We start from the raw sequence: 16,699 nt of genomic DNA on the forward strand, positions 1-16,699 counted from the left end.
AATTAAAATTCTCTGGGCTGAGAGGAAATTTGGAAAAGAAAATATCCAATTTCTTTCCTATATACGCTGCCAAATATAAAAGAATAAAAACCGCAACCATAGCAACAAGAAGAAATTAATCGAAATTTGATGGATAATATTAGAATATGAATTAGAGGAAACGGAATAATCTTAGAATATAGTAATTAACAATAATAGATATTATGCAAATTCTCACGAATAATTAATGAAATTCTATAATTGAACTCTCTTTTTTCATGACCGTAGAATGAATGATAATATAGTCCTGGGAAATAAATTAATCCTTTTCCTAAAAAAGAATTTTTCATACAATTTTTTAATAATCAATATTATAAAATAATTACCGTATTTTTGAGGGGAGGAAAAAATTATAATATCTGACGCGTCTTTTTGAGATTAACGACGTCCTAATCGGCTTAAGAGCGGGACATTAAAAGATTAATGTCATCGAATTTGACATGAAATTGACAGGACGAAGAATTTTTCATGGATTTTTTTTCCCCTCTTCTTGAATATGTTAATGCATATTAGGGCTGATTCAGCTCCTTGGGAAAATTTTTCCCCTTCCTGTGATCTCTTAATGGACATTAAAATTACTTGCGGGATGGAAATTGCGAGATTTTAAATTCCAAAATCACGGATTTTCCAGAGAAAAAAAAAATTAATTCGCTTTATTTTTTGGAAATGACATTAAAATTCTGAATTTTTAATTTTTTTTTTTTTTATATAATTATATCTAAAAACTACTTCCCGACTTACAAACTTTCCGAGTTCCGGACCGAATATGCGTGTGTATGTCAGTGTATGATAGATAGGCTCTTGTCAAAATTCCTGATCGGAATTGGAGAAATTCGGTGAAATTGTTTCAATTTATGTCTTCCGTTCGCTCTTGTCTTCGTTCCAGAATCTGACGAAAGATATATGCTGTGTGAAATTTATTTATGTGCCCTGTACATACCAGATATTCTCATTCACTGCCCGCGGGCCGAATGTTGGCATTCGCAGTCATCTGGTGCGGCCCGCAACCTGAATCCTAATTGTGTAAAAAATGAACTCGGCGGCAAACTTCCAGATTATTTAAGTGGCTCGCGGCACATTTTCATATCACTTTAGTGACCTGCGGCACCGTTCCTGATAATTTAGGTGTCCCGCAAGACGCTCTCAAATATTTTAAGTAATGCGGCATATTTACAGATCACCCCGACACAGTTCTAAGTCACTTTACTGACTCGCGGCATGTTTTCAAATCATCGTGGCCGAGCTCGTAATTGACCATCGGCACATTTCCGGATCTCTCAAGCAGCCCGTGTCCCATTCATAGATCACGTAAATGACCCTTGAAAAATTTACAGATAATTTAAAAGTGACCCATGAGTCATTTCCAGAGCACTTGAGCGACCCGTGGCTCTTTCACAGATAACTCAATTTGCCCACAGCACATTTACAGATAATTTAATATCCTACGGCGCTGTTTCAATGTTAAATGGCCTGCACTTTGCTAAATATCAAACACCCTTGCCGTGTACTAAGGTTTTCCGCTTCCGGCCTTTATGAGTCTCCCTTGGGGCAATAGGATATTCAAATTGGGGCATGGGGATGAACCAAGGGAAATGAAAGTCATAGCAAGAAATCTATTCAATTTGTAAAAACGGTCTTCGCATTTGGATGTGCGGACCACAGAAATAACACATGCGGCACCACAGGTCAGGACCATCTTGAACGTATCGTTGGTCTCGGGGGGGGTACCCAATGCCCTGAGAGCTTTCTACCAGCCTGAAAGTGCTTACTCACTCTGAAAACCATAATACTAGATTTCGTTGACATTGGCATAATAGGTGGATACACGGATGGGGGCCATCACTTTTAATCGCACCCCAGAACCAGTTTTCATTTTTTTTGGCATAGGCGGAACGATGTAGGTGAACGTTCGCCCCTCTCTCCCATTCTGCCCGTTCACCGTAGACTCCCTGGATGATACGCTCTGATCTAATAGCCCGTATCCACTTGTTACTATGGGGGGGGGGGGAACCCGTGTGCACCCGAGGCCCTCGAACCATACGTGGGTGGGACCCATGTGAATAATAGACCCTGCCACGGGTGGAGAAACATCTGTAGGCTAATTCTGGGATGCTGGTCCTTGTCAGTACCGTTTCCATTTGCTCGTGTCTTTCCTGACATAGTATCCGGGCATCGCTAAGGTCCCAGTTTTGAACCCCCACTGGTACCACAGTGGTGGTCGGCTGAAGTTGGTTTTCTGTGGTTCCCAACTTCAAGCACGAATGCGAGCGGATCTACTCGTTAAGTCTCGTCACAGACAGCAACAGGTTTAAAAATGTTCAATCATTACACTTCGCTCACTTCACTTCTGAAATATAGGTGGCAGCACTGTAAAATCACGCAACACCCGATACGCACTCAGACTGTTAAGTACACATATTTACACCTTACACCTGCACAACTCATTAGGTAGTTGCTGATGGTGATAGACCCTAGTCGTGCTCGGTTTGAAAGAAAGAACATAGAATCTGGATGGAATGAAGTCCGGGGGGGGGGGGCCCTGGACCAGGTATTTGGAGGGCCACCAGTGCGTGAAAAGTATTTTTGAACGTATTGCTAAAAAATCCTTAAATTGTTTAAGACCTTGCGGAAGCAAGGCAATGAATTTGAAGATCCTTTAAAAAAATTTCGATGAATTCTCCCCAAATTAATGCGATTTAAAACTACGGACGATGATCGGAACGGAACTTGTTCGTACGTCGGGAAGTGCCTGTATTTGATTTCGAAATTTAATTTCCATTTTTTTTTCGAAGGATTCCATGGAAAAAATCTTGAAATTGGTGATAAACAGTTAGACAGGCCAAAAACAGAAGATTAATGAGTCCTCAAGAAGAAAAATATCCGATATGGGGATCTTAAAAAAAGAGGACAATCGGGAGGACGTGTCCACTCTGTCCAGAAAAATAATCTTGAGAGAAAATCTTCTACTACACAACCTAAAATTCCCCAAATAGCGCGAGTTCCATCTACGTCACATGTCAAGGCCTTGACAGGAGTGATTTCGACCATCGCTGCCTGGGTTTGGTGAGTGTCCAGATAAGAGACCAGAAGTCGCTCACCCCTCCCCCTCTGTACCCACTCCACCTTCCTACTTCTACAATTTGCAGCGCAAGTAGGAGATAAGGATCTCTTGTGCGTATATGTACGAGGCAAAACGGACAGGTCCGGTCCGCCACACACACACACATAGCTATCAGGATGGACGTGTCCAACGTGACAGTCAATGGAATGACCCGATAAGAAATTCATTCTCTACCATGGTATGATATCTGGACAATGACATCTGAGCGAAAGGAGTTCCAGTCCCTAGTTAATATGCACACCACGATGACCACATTGACTTTGGCCCCATGGCCAATCAAAAGGCTTTTGGACATGCAAGGGGGTAAAGTTCATCAGCATATCTGGGGAGAAGATTGTTATGTTAATATGTCCGGTATACTATCCAGCTACTTTCCACTCTCCGCTAACGCTCATCTGTCATGGATCACGTCCGCCATTGTTCACGTGACCCCTTGTGGCAGGGGGGGGGGGGATGGTCATCCGTGACAGTTGAAGTGAGATATGGTGGTTGTTGTTTTATGGCAGGAGTCTTCAACAAATGGCCCGAGGGCCAGATGTGGCCCTCCGACCATTTTGAGAAGATAGCTGCTTAACATAAAAGAAAATGTAGAATTTACAAAAATGCAGAAAAAGTCTTAATGAAAGAAATAATTTTATAATTATTGAAAAAAGTAATTTCATAATTGATGAAAAATTATAATTATTGAAAAAAAGTTACAGAATTACTGAAATAATAATTGCAGAATTGCTGACAGAAATGATTGCGGAACTACCCACAGAAATAATTGCAGAACCACTGACAGAAAAACTTGCCCTGCAGCTGTAAAAAATAATTGCAATACAGTAAAATCTCTCTTTGCTGACACTTGCGGGACAAAAAAATCGCCCGTAAAACGAGAAGTGACTGCTAATCAGGGATTTAAAGCGCATACTTTTATTATATACAAGGGGTATTACTATTTTGCCATTTAAGAGGGGTGGCCGCATCTGAGGGGTGTCCGTTAAGGGGGGTTTTACTGTACTACTGGAAGATATATTTGAAGGCATTCGATTGGGTCCAACATGGCAAACTCTTGAAGCGTTTACACGAGATTGGAATTGGGGGCAACTTGCTGAATTGCATAGAATCGTGGTTACGAGATAGGTCGCAACGAGTTATGGTGAACGGGGAATTCTCTGGTTGGACAGACGTCACAAATGGAGTTCCTCAAGGAAGTGTCCTTGGCCCCATACGTTTTTCACTTTTTATCGATAAACTCGATCAGGGTATCGATGGGATTACTAGCAAATTCGCAGATGATGTGAAGCTAATGGGGGTAATTGGGAATGAAAGCGATAGGGAGTTGCTCCAGACCAACTTAAACAGGATTGCAGCATGGGCACAAATGAATAGAGCATGCCGTTTAGCGCTGTTAAGTGCATTGTCGCTCATTTTGGTTCGAACAACCCACGGTTCTCTTACGAGTTGAATGGTGTCAGTATCCCGGATGCAACTAGGGTCACCGATTTGGGAATTCTCATTGACGAGCGGCTTAGGTTTTCTGAACATTCTTCAGCGGTGGTCAAAAAAGCGAATAGAATGCTTGGTCTCATTTTGAAAAAGGTCTCTTCGCGTTCTCCTAAAGTCATTCTTCCGCTTTTTCGATTCTTAGTTCGTCCTGGACTGGAGTATGCTGTAAGGGTTTTGGAGACCATACCTGCAGAGGGACATAGACTTGGTTGAAGGGGTGCAGAGAAGTGGGCGTCCTTATTGGCACACAGGGCTTGAGTTATGAAGAGAGACTTCATTTTTTGAATATGTTTGCATTGGATGAACGCAGGTGTCGGGGAGATATGATCGAAGTGTTCAAAATTTTCAATGGGATGGATAGGATGGACCATGAACTTTTAGTACACCGCCAATCGACTGCTTTTACAAGGGGACACCAGTATCGATTGGTGAGGGACAATGCAAGGTTATGGTGTCGCAGGGAATTTTTCTCCAATAGGGTTGTTAATAAATGGAATAGCTTACCCCAAGAGGTAGTAAATTGTAACACAATTGACACGTTTAAAAAGAAATACGATAAACATATTGGGGTAAATCGAGAAGCTATTCATTCTTAGAATAAGACAACCATAAGTATTCTTTATGGGCGTTGTATAATATTTTATCATATGTATATATTATTTATAATTTGTGTTAATTGCATTTTTAATTGGGTTGCTGTATTTTTGAAATATATGACATCCATATTTTTATGGGCATCTTTTTATCAGCCACTTCGTTGGGCATTTTCTCTGTTGTGGCGTTGTATTTGTATATAATTGCGGAACTGCTAACAGCAATAAATGCAGGGCTACTAGAAGAAATAATTGCAGAACACTGAGATGGATTTCAAAATTTTTAATTCATAAAAATTCATAAAAAAATTGAGAATTGGCGAAATAAATAAATTCATAGTTAATGAAAATTTATAATTAAAGAAAAAATAGTTTCTGAATTATCGGGACAAATTTCAGAAATAATAAGAGAAATAATTTAGAAAAATCTAAATCAGTGAAAAAAATTCCTTTCAAAATAAATGATTTGAATTTAATGAAAGAAATAATTTCAGACTGCATAACGGTGTTCAATAATTTGCGGAACCCTGTTTGATAACGGGGGAGTATAATACCACGCTATTATTTGGCGGCCCGCGGGTTTCATGGGAAGTTTTAATTTGGTCCGCAATGCCTGAAACGTTGGTCTCATTTTTTATGGAATGGCTCGTTGTCTGAATCACATCCATCGTGTGGTCCGAGAACATTGAAAAGTCCGGTGCTGACTTTCGTAGATTTCGTCTTATAGAAGAGTAATCTATTAATAACACTGTTTTTCCATATTTTAAGATGAAAACTTCAATACGCTTTATTGGTTTATTTAAATAAAAATTAAAAACTGCTATGCTAGTAGTTTCCCAGAAAGTGATCCGCCGCAGACACCTGGAGGTTGGAGGTAGATTCAGAAGTTATACCATTTCAAACATCCAGTGAGACTACACAGAAATAGTCCGAACGTTAGTCGGAAAATGTAGAAAATCCGTATATCTACGCTTTATGTATACCTTCGTATACCTGCATAATATTTTCGGCCAATGTACGAATTGTCGTTGGAGTCCAAAATTCGTGAATCGCATAGGCCTCGTCGATTCGTGAAATTGCCGCAGTTATTTAGCGGACCCGAAATTATTTGTATGACAGGACTTAGTGTCCTTTGGCGTCAAAATTTGCTTTTTGGCGACGTAAATGGAATCCTAATTCATTTGTTACGTATTAAATTATTTTATTTTTAAAATTACAGGATTCAGAGTTAAGACTTAGTGGTCAACACAACACACACACGTAATGGATCCGCAGTTCCGTCCGCAAGCACGTGTATCCGCTTCCAGTAGGAGCGACATGGATGACGGCCAACAACATCACACTGCGACAACATCCGTGACCGGCCGCAAACCGGAAACAAATATTGCGTACGACTCTTTCACTGCAGATAGGCGGAAGTCGTTCGAAGATCAGCAGTTGCGTTCTACGAGAGGTGAGTTCCGCTATAGAGAACAATAATATTGCAATATAGTTTATATGTGTTATAGCTTCCATGTTTTCAATGACCTCATAGGTTTTTATCTGTGAATCTATTTTTCACTGGAAATGCTCGAAAAAAAAGACGTACGATTCCTGAAAGAGGAATGTCCGCTCAAGAGAGGAAGTTGAAAAACTATCTACCATTAATGATATATTTTTTTCATTTTAAAAGAGATTGTTATAAATTCACTCACATGATAGTGATTTTGTCCGCATTAAAGAGAATTCTCTTCATTAGAGGTACTTCAAGATCCTATATAGCAAAAAGCATAAAATACCTCTCTAAAAGAGCCGCCCTCCGTTCCTCTGACCCCACCATGCCTGTAATAAAAGTGAGCTAATAGAGTGGAACTTCTCGATAGCGGACTGCCCGAGAACGACATTTTTGTCCATTATCAGGATGTTACTTAATATACAGCAAAATACATTAACGGCCTATTCGAAGGCTTCAAATGCCATTGAACAGACCGTTAGGACACGTGCAGATGTGCCCACTAACGGGGAGTGTCCGTTATGACAGGTTCCACTGAACAAGGGCTACTACTAAACCAGACATGCACCTCGTCCATATTCCTCTGCGGAACCTCTAACGAATTGATACATGTTGGTACTGAACAAGTACCAACATGTACAAGTACAGTTTACAGTTGATACTGTAGAATTGGTACTGATAAAGGACTGAAATCCAGAACTTAGTGCAAAAATGATTTTGATGATTACCAGCAATTTACATCGCTTTCATGCAAAGTGATGACCATGTGATTTGATCTCGATTTCAAGTGGAGGAAATCGAGATATTGTTGCTACCTCCCAAAATTTTTCTAATTCCTTTAAAATCACTGATTTTATCACCGCCAAATATATATTTACGACACAACACTGCATGGCAACTATTTTTATCTCTCCCCGGACAATTAAATAACATGCGGTACGCCCAGAGTGAAAGATCAGTCTCGAACTGGGGGAATGTCTCAGTCAAAATATAATATCTGATCAACCTGGGTTGTCTCACATGGTGTCCCAGAACTCCCCGCTAAAATAAGAAGTGTGGCCAGTATACGTGAAAACAAAAATTTTTTTGCGGTAGAACCAGTGTTCAAAAGTCGCCAAAATGTGGCAACCTTGCTTATGTCATGAGGAGTGACAGAGAAATTTCTTCCTTCTGAAAGATTCAAATTATATTTCAACTTATAAATTATATTATGATAATTGCAACGATAAATAACAATATCAATCTCCCACATTTGTCTTGGTGAATTTTATTTCGTGGAATTCATTTTAATCAACTGCAATTTGCTTTATTTCCAGCCATTGTGATTTTTCCGTAATTTCACCAATTTTTGGCAACTTTGTTTATCTTTGGCGATATTTAACTATGGCCCGTATTTGGAATCCCGATTTCCCTCGAGGAAATATGGTGAGCCTAGAAGTAACTGTCTGGGTAAAATAGGTGGCCCTTTTAAACAGGTGTGCAACATGAAATTTACAACACATGGTATGATATCATATATTACTTACTTTTATGTTGCACACCGGTGTAAGTTCTATGAACCAAAAAATAATATTGGTTTCTGTGTTTAAGTTTGCTGTGGAATTCCAGCAATTTCTTCTTTGTAATAGTTTTTCATCTCTATAGAAACAATGTCGATATTCAAACCTTTTTGAGTCACGACCACCGGAACGTTTTCCGAATTGTTTCCGTTATTGGAGCAATATCCGATCAGGAATTAACTCGAGTCATCTTTTAAAGACACGGGGTGCTCGTTATGAGCACAGGACACGAATCAAATTAGAATATGATATTTCTTTCTCAGAACCACCTACTTATTCTGCCCTAATATTATTTCCCTTCAGGAGAAATTAGACCGCATTAGATCGAAATTTAGCAATAGGTCTCGATATCATTACCCAAATTCATGTCTGATTCTATCGGTTGTCAGTTGCTGCAAGGGGAAGATACTGCTGTGCTCGATAAATAGTTCGTGCGCATATAAATTCTCGTCCAACTATATTAACTATGCATTATATTTCCTATAAAGATTGTCCGCTATATGCTGATAACTACTTTTTTTTTTTCAAATGCACGAATGAAACTACTCCAAATCCTGTTTATTTTTTTGGTCGCAAACTGGGAGAAAAGTTGAAAAGAATTTTGTTTCCTTCTTGCCCGGCTTGTGAAAGTCCTGTCAATGCCGATCATCGGTCTCATCCGGGATCACTTTTTATCAGTGGTTTCCGGAATCGGGAAATAACCGAATACTTTCCCAGTGCGAGTTGTCCTCACGATGAATCCTTCTCTAAATAAAACAAAAGAAATATCCATTAAAAGATGCAAACAAATTGGATATTTGATTGTCAACCATATTGTTAATGATTTCCCGCCCAAAAGTTAAAGCACATGACCAGTGGGCCAAATGTGGCCCTCAGAATCGCACTCGATTTTGTGAAAACGAATTGAGCGGTATATTTACAGATCTACTCAGGGACCCACGGCGAAGTTTCAGGGCATTTAAGTGGCTCCGTGGCACATTTGCGGATCATCAATTGGCCTACGATATAGTTTCAGGTCATGTAAGTGACTCGTGGCATGTTTACGGGTCATTTGAGTTATCCGGGCACAGTTCCAGAGCACTCGAGTGGCCCGTGACTCATATGCAGAATCATTTAAGTGATTCTCGGCACATCTAAAGAAAACTTAAGTGGCCCGTCTGCCACGGGCCACTTAAGTTTTCTTTAGATAGAATTCCAGATAGTTTTAAGTGGCTCACGACACGTTTTCGAAACAATGACATGACCCACACTCTTCAAAGTGCTTGGGTAAAAGAATCTCCGTACTTACGGGGCAGCACACCACTTCAAGAACCAGTGCAAAAATAAGAGGAGCCCCACACAGGAGACGAGGAACCGGATCAGCTTTAGTTCCGCCAGCCACATGGTCACGGGAGTCTTGGCCATGAAGCATGTCAGCAGTACCTGTGTATCATGAGAGCATACAATTAGGTCATACGATGTCATCAGTGGTTTTCGGCATTTACGAATGACAAAGCCACAAATGCATGATTTGTCAATATATGGAGTATTTTCAAGAAGACCACTAAACCACAAATTCACCAATTCAAAATATCAATACGCCCAACACGATAGGTATATCGATTTCTGTCCTTCGGAGCGGCAGCTAAATTGGATATCTGGTCCGTGGACTGAAAGGAGTTGGGCACCCCTGGTCCAGATCTAGGAAGGAGATCCACCGGTCTCATACCCTTAAGTCATACATCCAAGCGTGGATCCAGAGTGATACGCCAGAGAGTGGATTTATTCTATAGGTTCATTTAATTGTCCCATATTTTACAGAACGCGCACCAGTTTTTTCTCATTATTCCGCTCTTGAGCGGAGGGGGGTCGATCGCTCACGTTGCTTCCTGCATACACCTGCGCTCTCAGGACCTCCGAGAAATGTAAGGTCCAGGAAGGTACCTGTTGGGTAACAATTATTCTAATTGATAACACTATTTGAACGTACATCAATATACATCGCCTCGGCTCTGCGTTGTGTCCTTGGCACAGTTTGGCGACACTTCCTGGAGCCACCACACACTTCGAGAGCTACTTTGCGTTGCCTAACATTTTTTATTTTACTGGGCTTCAATACAAAAATGTGAGGATTGAGTTTTGACCACTCTCTGATCTTCGCACCGATACTCGGAGAACTCTGAGATCAGATATCCAAGCAATGTGTCTAAAGCCAAGCCCACACTCGTCACCACCCTCACCCAATACGTTCCCCTGCTGGTCATTGATGACCGCTCCACCATTGGCAATAATCAACAAATGTTGGAAGCTGAAGGTATATTGGAAGGCAGGTCGAACAGAATCCTTCTGGCCATACATTTTCATTTCTCAATACTTATGGTTGGTTCCGTACATATTTACCAAGTTATACTTGCATACCGGGCAAGCGCATTTACCATTATACCATAGAACGACAATCTTTTTTTTCCTCAGTATACGCATAGTAGCGTGACTTGCTGAGTAGAGATATCCGAAGCAAATATTTGTAAATGACTATTGAACTAGGCTGGAAATGAGCGCAGCCCAAGTTTAAGAGAGTGCGTTTGATCCCTCAATGTTCAATGTGGTTAACAGAGGTACTTCATAAAACACTTACGTCAAGGATGAAGCAGTGACTGAGCTGTTCGAGATCTAGGCCGAAACTTTTGGAGGTCCTGAACGACGGCATGAACTCGCGCACCGCGTAGCTGATCACGACAGCCAGAGTGGCCTGCGATATCGCCAAGAGCGTGCAGTCCAGGCATCTTATTCCGAACAGCTCGAAGCAGCGCCCGTTGCCTCCCAAGTACGATGTGAGAAGAGCGACAAAAGTCAGGACGCTGGACAGTGCAAGTGGATATGCGCGACGTCCGAGGATGAGGGCGGCCTCTGTTTTGAGGTCAGCCCGGGTGTTCGGGCACAACAGACTCAAAAATGTCATATTTTTTTGAAATTTCAGATTTTCTCGCGACTGGCGGAAACAGTGGTCGGTCGTTGGTTGCTCTGTAAAATAGCAAAGTGTATTCACGCATTAATGTATAACAAACGGATACACGAAGATTAAATAGTCCATTGTTGCCTCAACTTCACAATGCTTACTGAAGTATCTAAAAGGTCGCTCTCGATGTTTATGCTTGATTCCGTACCCTCTTGGTAGATATATACTCATTGACAGGCACGGCCCCCCTTTCAGTGAGTATATCATTGACGGGCTGTGCGTCAATGACAATGAGAGCTATGACAATGAGCATAGCCTACACCCAAAAGCAAAGGCTCTAGGCTGAGATTTTTTGTGAGTCCCACAGGCAGCACTTTTCCCGAGCCACTTCTGAAGTTAATTTATAGTGTGATATAAAAGTGGTAAGAGTCATGAGCACCCCCACCCCAACACTGAGCCTCACCCCTGTAGGGGGTTCCCTTGCCTTTGGGTCATATTAAATAGATCTGGTACTATGATTTCCGAGAGTAATACTTCGAATTGGATAAGCATCTAGCTGTAGCTAGGTACGAGATACTATTATACCCGGGACCCAAGAAGCTGTCTTAAGACGGCCTGGAGTGCTTGCTATTTTTTTCTTAAAAGGGACAACGATATTGCTCTTTACAGGTGTGGAATCCAGGGCTATGTTTCGAAAGGGGCGACCAATTGTGTATGGTAGCAGGATCGTTCCGTATTTCATGGAACAGACCAATTTTTCCACATGTTACTCTTAGGAGGTTGATCGCACCCATCTCTCATCTTTTGATCGGTGCAAGCATATACGGTTGAGGAACCCCTGCTATGATACGCGACTGCTGTGGTTGAAGACACTTGCTGTGATACGTGCAAGCTAAGATATAGTTGCTGGATCCCCTGATGTGATCCACGACTGCAAAGATATGGGTGAAAACCCCAGCTGTGATCCGCGGCTGCCGATACTTTGTTGAAGACCCCAGCTGATCCGCTATTACTAAGATGTTGTTGAAGACACCTGCTGTGATCCACAACGGAAAGGTATGGTTGAATACCGCTGCCGTGATCCGTACTTGCTAAGGTGTGGTTGAAAACCATCATCTGTACCAACACAGATATGTATGATGACTCCTTGTATGAAAATATTTAAATTATTTTGATGTAATAATATTGAATTATTATTGGTTATTTATAATAATCCATTATCAACTGGTTGATCTTTTGAAGTAAAGGTACTTGGTATAGACAGGACCGTTTTAAGAGCATCATGGGCCCCCGGACCAAATTATAGTTTTGAGGCCCTACCTGGCGAATTCTTGAAAATTTGAACAGGTTCTAATTTTTGTGAGGTCCCTCTTTTCTTGAGGCCCCCCGGGCCGTGCCCATGCGTTAAGACAGCACAGGGTATAGATTCTGCTAGCCGGAAAGATCTGTAGAACTAAACCAAATTGAACATGCCTGGGAAGAACTTGGGTAGGCCATCGCAAATCGCAATATCTCTAAGAACCATCCGGGAGCTGAAATCTGCTTTGTTGCAGGAATGCTACAGGGAGTTACTGCCTCGTTGACAGTACAGACCCGTTATGTCTTCCTGTATCTGTTTGAGGTGACCATATCCATTATCCTTGTTTAAGGTGCAAGTGACTCACCTGCAAGTAATAAGACGTCCCCCCTTTTAAAAATTTGAATATTCACCGGAACAGCCGATGGAGGGAGCTGTATAAGTGAGTAAACCCAAAAGTGTTCTTATCAATCACTGCCTGTACTTATCTCTCAGGCGTCAACTCTGCCAGTACATATATTACCCGAAAACTCCGAATACAAATAATTTTTCCTCATCGGGACCTAGGAGTTTTCCGAGGAGAAAAACAACAACGTTATCCCGGACGATTGATGTTTGCGCCAATCTCTTCACTTTTCCTCTCTTCCAGGAACAGCAAAAGCTAAAAGGAGAGAATCATGTTTTTATTTATTTTTTTTTCCCAGGCCCGTATCTCGAAACTCCTGTTTTTTTTTCTCTCTCTCTTTCGTTCGTTCGTCCAACAATTTCTCCAGGACCGTTCGTCAACGAAATCAGGATATGGTGTCGTGGTGAGAATGTAATAGAGAGAGAGTCATTAGCACTGCCAGCCATCATTTATCTTCAGCCGAAAATTCCCTATTTTCTAGTTTTGTTATTTCTCTCTTTTTCTGTCCTGATAGTTGTTTGTCCTGGAAATTTTTCCCTTGGAATACTTTTTCCCCTCACTACTCTTCTTACTTTTTTTTCCCCCTTTCCACCATATTCTTTCCGGTACAAGAAGTAAGAATAACGGACATGGGAAAAATAAAGTAATCCATTTCGTTTTTACTAGATGGATTGTGCCTGGTGTTTCTCCTTACAGTTATGTGTACATATAGTTTATTTCCGTCTTTCATGGAACGATGACTCCAGGACCAGACAGGAAACATTTTCCCGTGAATTCATATACAGCGTATTTCGATTCTCTTGCTGTTTGTGACAGATACATGTATGAATAAACGCTAATTTAATTCATGATACATATATTTAAGGCATTTCCCCAGTGGCGAATCCAGATTCCTCTTATCCTCCTCTTCGAATCGTTGACCAAATATTTGTTATGGATTACTGTACATCTCAAGTAACCATTGGAAATGCACAGGAAATTGGCGTATCTCTATATATCCATTGCGTATCCCGAGAAATGCGTTGGGCAGCAAGTGCTCTGATACTTGAATACCCTTTGAAATGTATAACTATGTACAGTATGTATGCGCGTATAGTCTTGCAGGCCCGTTGCCAGAAATTTCGTTCGGGGGGGGCCCCCAAAGTGATAGAACAATAGATTTGGCCATCTTTTTCCCATTTATTCGGTAATTTTCTCACATTTGACCTGACCCCCCTCCTAGAAATACGTGGGAGCTTGCGTATCATCTCGCATATACAGTAGAATCTCTCGATAACGGACATCCATGGAACCGAAAATTTTGTCCGCTAATGAGGAGTGTGTGTTAATGGATGGTAAAATACATTGAGAGAGAGAGAGAGAGAGGATGGACCACACTCACGTTATTCAAAAAGTTTCCGTTACAGATGGTTCCACAGTATTGTACAGTACCGTTTTTTCACCACTTCGTTGCTTTACTCGATTTTTTCCGTCATTGATGATTTTTTTTTTTTCACGTATTCTGTATGGCTTACCCGTGGCGTGAGAGTGGTTTGGGGGGTGGGGGGTTGTACCCTCATTACGGGTTGGGAGCCACTGCTGTTGGGTACAGTAACCAGACCATAGTAAAGGGGATCTTAAATTCTTCTTCATATCCAAGATAAATGTATCTGATCAAACAAACATCACCAGTTCTTCCCAAATGCGGCCGATTTGTGCTTAATATCGCACTTCTCGCCAACATAACGCCGATTCTCTCACCGCATATAACCCAATTCTCGCCAAATATTCCTATATCCCCCCCCCCCCTCCAGTTCTCACTAAATCAGTTCTAAAGAACCAGTTAACTCCCTCTATCATTATAACATGATATTCAAATTTCTTGAATGTCAAAAGAGAGACTGTTACGGACAATTAATGAGGACATTCTCTAAAATTGAAGAAATTCGTGTATTGTCCGAAATCGAACACTTCCCCCCCCCGTTAAATTCGTGTATTGTCCGAAATCGAACACTTCCCCCCCCCCCGTTTCCGATTACATATCACCAAACCTTACACCTGTGAGACTGCAGTGTTTGCTTATTTATTAGATGATACTGTCAAACCCCCTTACCCCCAAACGTATACATCCACCGTGGTATCCTAATGCGGCAATTTCATTTCATCAAACTGTTATCAGTGGCATTATCTCCACGGTTATCGGTGCCAAATAAATGGCTGAATGGTTGAAAATAACGGTAGCATTCACACGGTGAAATCCCGAGGTACGCACACGAGAATCCGATTCCACAAAAGATAATTGGAGCGATTCGAAATCCCGCGTGAAACAGAGGACGGGCATAAATTTTCCCGTTTTTCCGCCTGATTAATAGGGCATTCCTTATAAAAATAAGCCAAATTCCAACTTATCTATTCAAACCTTTCCTCTTATTAAAATGGAAAGTATGTAAATCGGATACCTATAATTTCGATAAAAAAAACCTTGGAACAAAAAATAATTGATTCGTGATATTTCATCTCAACAATCAAAGATTTATCGTTTCCGGGAATTTTATTTCATTCGAAGAATGGGACGGAAAAATTAGGATATTTGATACGATAATAACAACAGTAATAATAGGTAGGTAAGGAATGTCTCGTAATTATACGATCGAGATCGGATATCGGACGATGATTATTTTTCCGAGAAAAATCGACGTTCTGTTTATTGTATAGAATTACCGCATGGGTTATGATCGGTGGAAGATGAAGGGACATATTTTCCAATTTTTCCTGGAATTTACCTTTGTTATAGCTAGATTCTAATGCCGTCTAATACTACCAGGGTAATTAGAAATACGGGGAGGAGTGTTGATCGCCTGCTAGTCCTTAGAGAGAGCTCTTGATCCGAATATAAAACCGATTTGTGAGGCAAATGGAATTTCTTACAAATCGTAAGATATTTATTTCATTTGCCAAAGTTCTTGATTAAGGATGACAAAGTACTTAGCAGCACCGGAATGGCGAAGTAGTAAGATTCTCGTCTTCCACTATGAAGGTTACTGTCAAGGTCCACGGGTTCGAATCCAGCCAAAGAATATCAGTATCAAGTTCTCTACCTACTGATCCTGGGGCATTGACAGGTGGTGCCTTCATTTCCCACCGAACTCCTGTGTACCGAATGCGGGAGTTAACTGGTTCTTTAGAATGTGTACCGAAGTTGAGAAAATCCGTCGGTCGTGCCTTATATTGATCAATGCATTATGTAGATAAGCGGTGTAGATAATGAAACTAAAAGTATACATACGCGCACACACACACGGAGGAGGGGAAATTTATCGCGTTTTCATCCTTTGAGAGCGCTTGGTCCACATTTGAGTTTCATCCGTGAGGAAATGAAAATTTATTTATCATCCTTTGCCAATGACTAAAATGTTGTTCAAGATCTGAATTCTCGTGAAAAAAAAAGAGTGGCGTGTGTTTGAGGGAGGAGTATATATATACCACCTTCTTATCCTTAGTTCAAATTAAAGCACGACTCGCTCTTAGCCGACAACTTAAAAAAAGGATAATAAGGCTTGAAAAGGGCTTACAATTTTGTCATAAGGACTAGATTCTTAAAAGTGCAGAATGGAGATGAAGAATGGAGAGGGGAGTGTCATACCATTTCTTCACCATCAAAGATAGCCGTTTCAAAAGTTAATTCAAAGGTATTCTTCATCTTTGCCAAGGACTGAAAGAGCGCTGAAGGACTGGATTTTAGTTAAAAACAAGGCAGATATGGGCGATGTAATTAAAATTGAGAACA

The 16,699-nt window shown here is 40.9% G+C and overlaps 1 protein-coding gene across 5 annotated transcripts in view; it reads left to right on the plus strand.

Moving 5' to 3' along the window:
• Positions 1 to 16,699, plus strand: part of LOC149067401 (teneurin-m-like) — a 304,834-nt gene that overhangs the window by 205,602 nt on the left and 82,533 nt on the right. For all 5 annotated transcript variants that reach the window (XM_089253034.1, XM_089253033.1, XM_089253036.1 and 2 more), the window contains one exon: positions 6,464 to 6,697. In XM_089253034.1, the coding sequence (XP_089109160.1) occupies positions 6,508 to 6,697 (190 nt within the window). In that variant the 5' untranslated portion in view covers positions 6,464 to 6,507. The remainder of the gene's footprint in view (positions 1 to 6,463; positions 6,698 to 16,699) is intronic.

The sequence above is a fragment of the Pholcus phalangioides genome, unplaced genomic scaffold, assembly GCF_987345545.1.
Source record: "Pholcus phalangioides strain wild (caught in Gottingen) unplaced genomic scaffold, Ppha-v1.0 ptg000031l_1, whole genome shotgun sequence".
Classification (NCBI taxonomy): Eukaryota; Metazoa; Arthropoda; class Arachnida; order Araneae; family Pholcidae; genus Pholcus; species Pholcus phalangioides.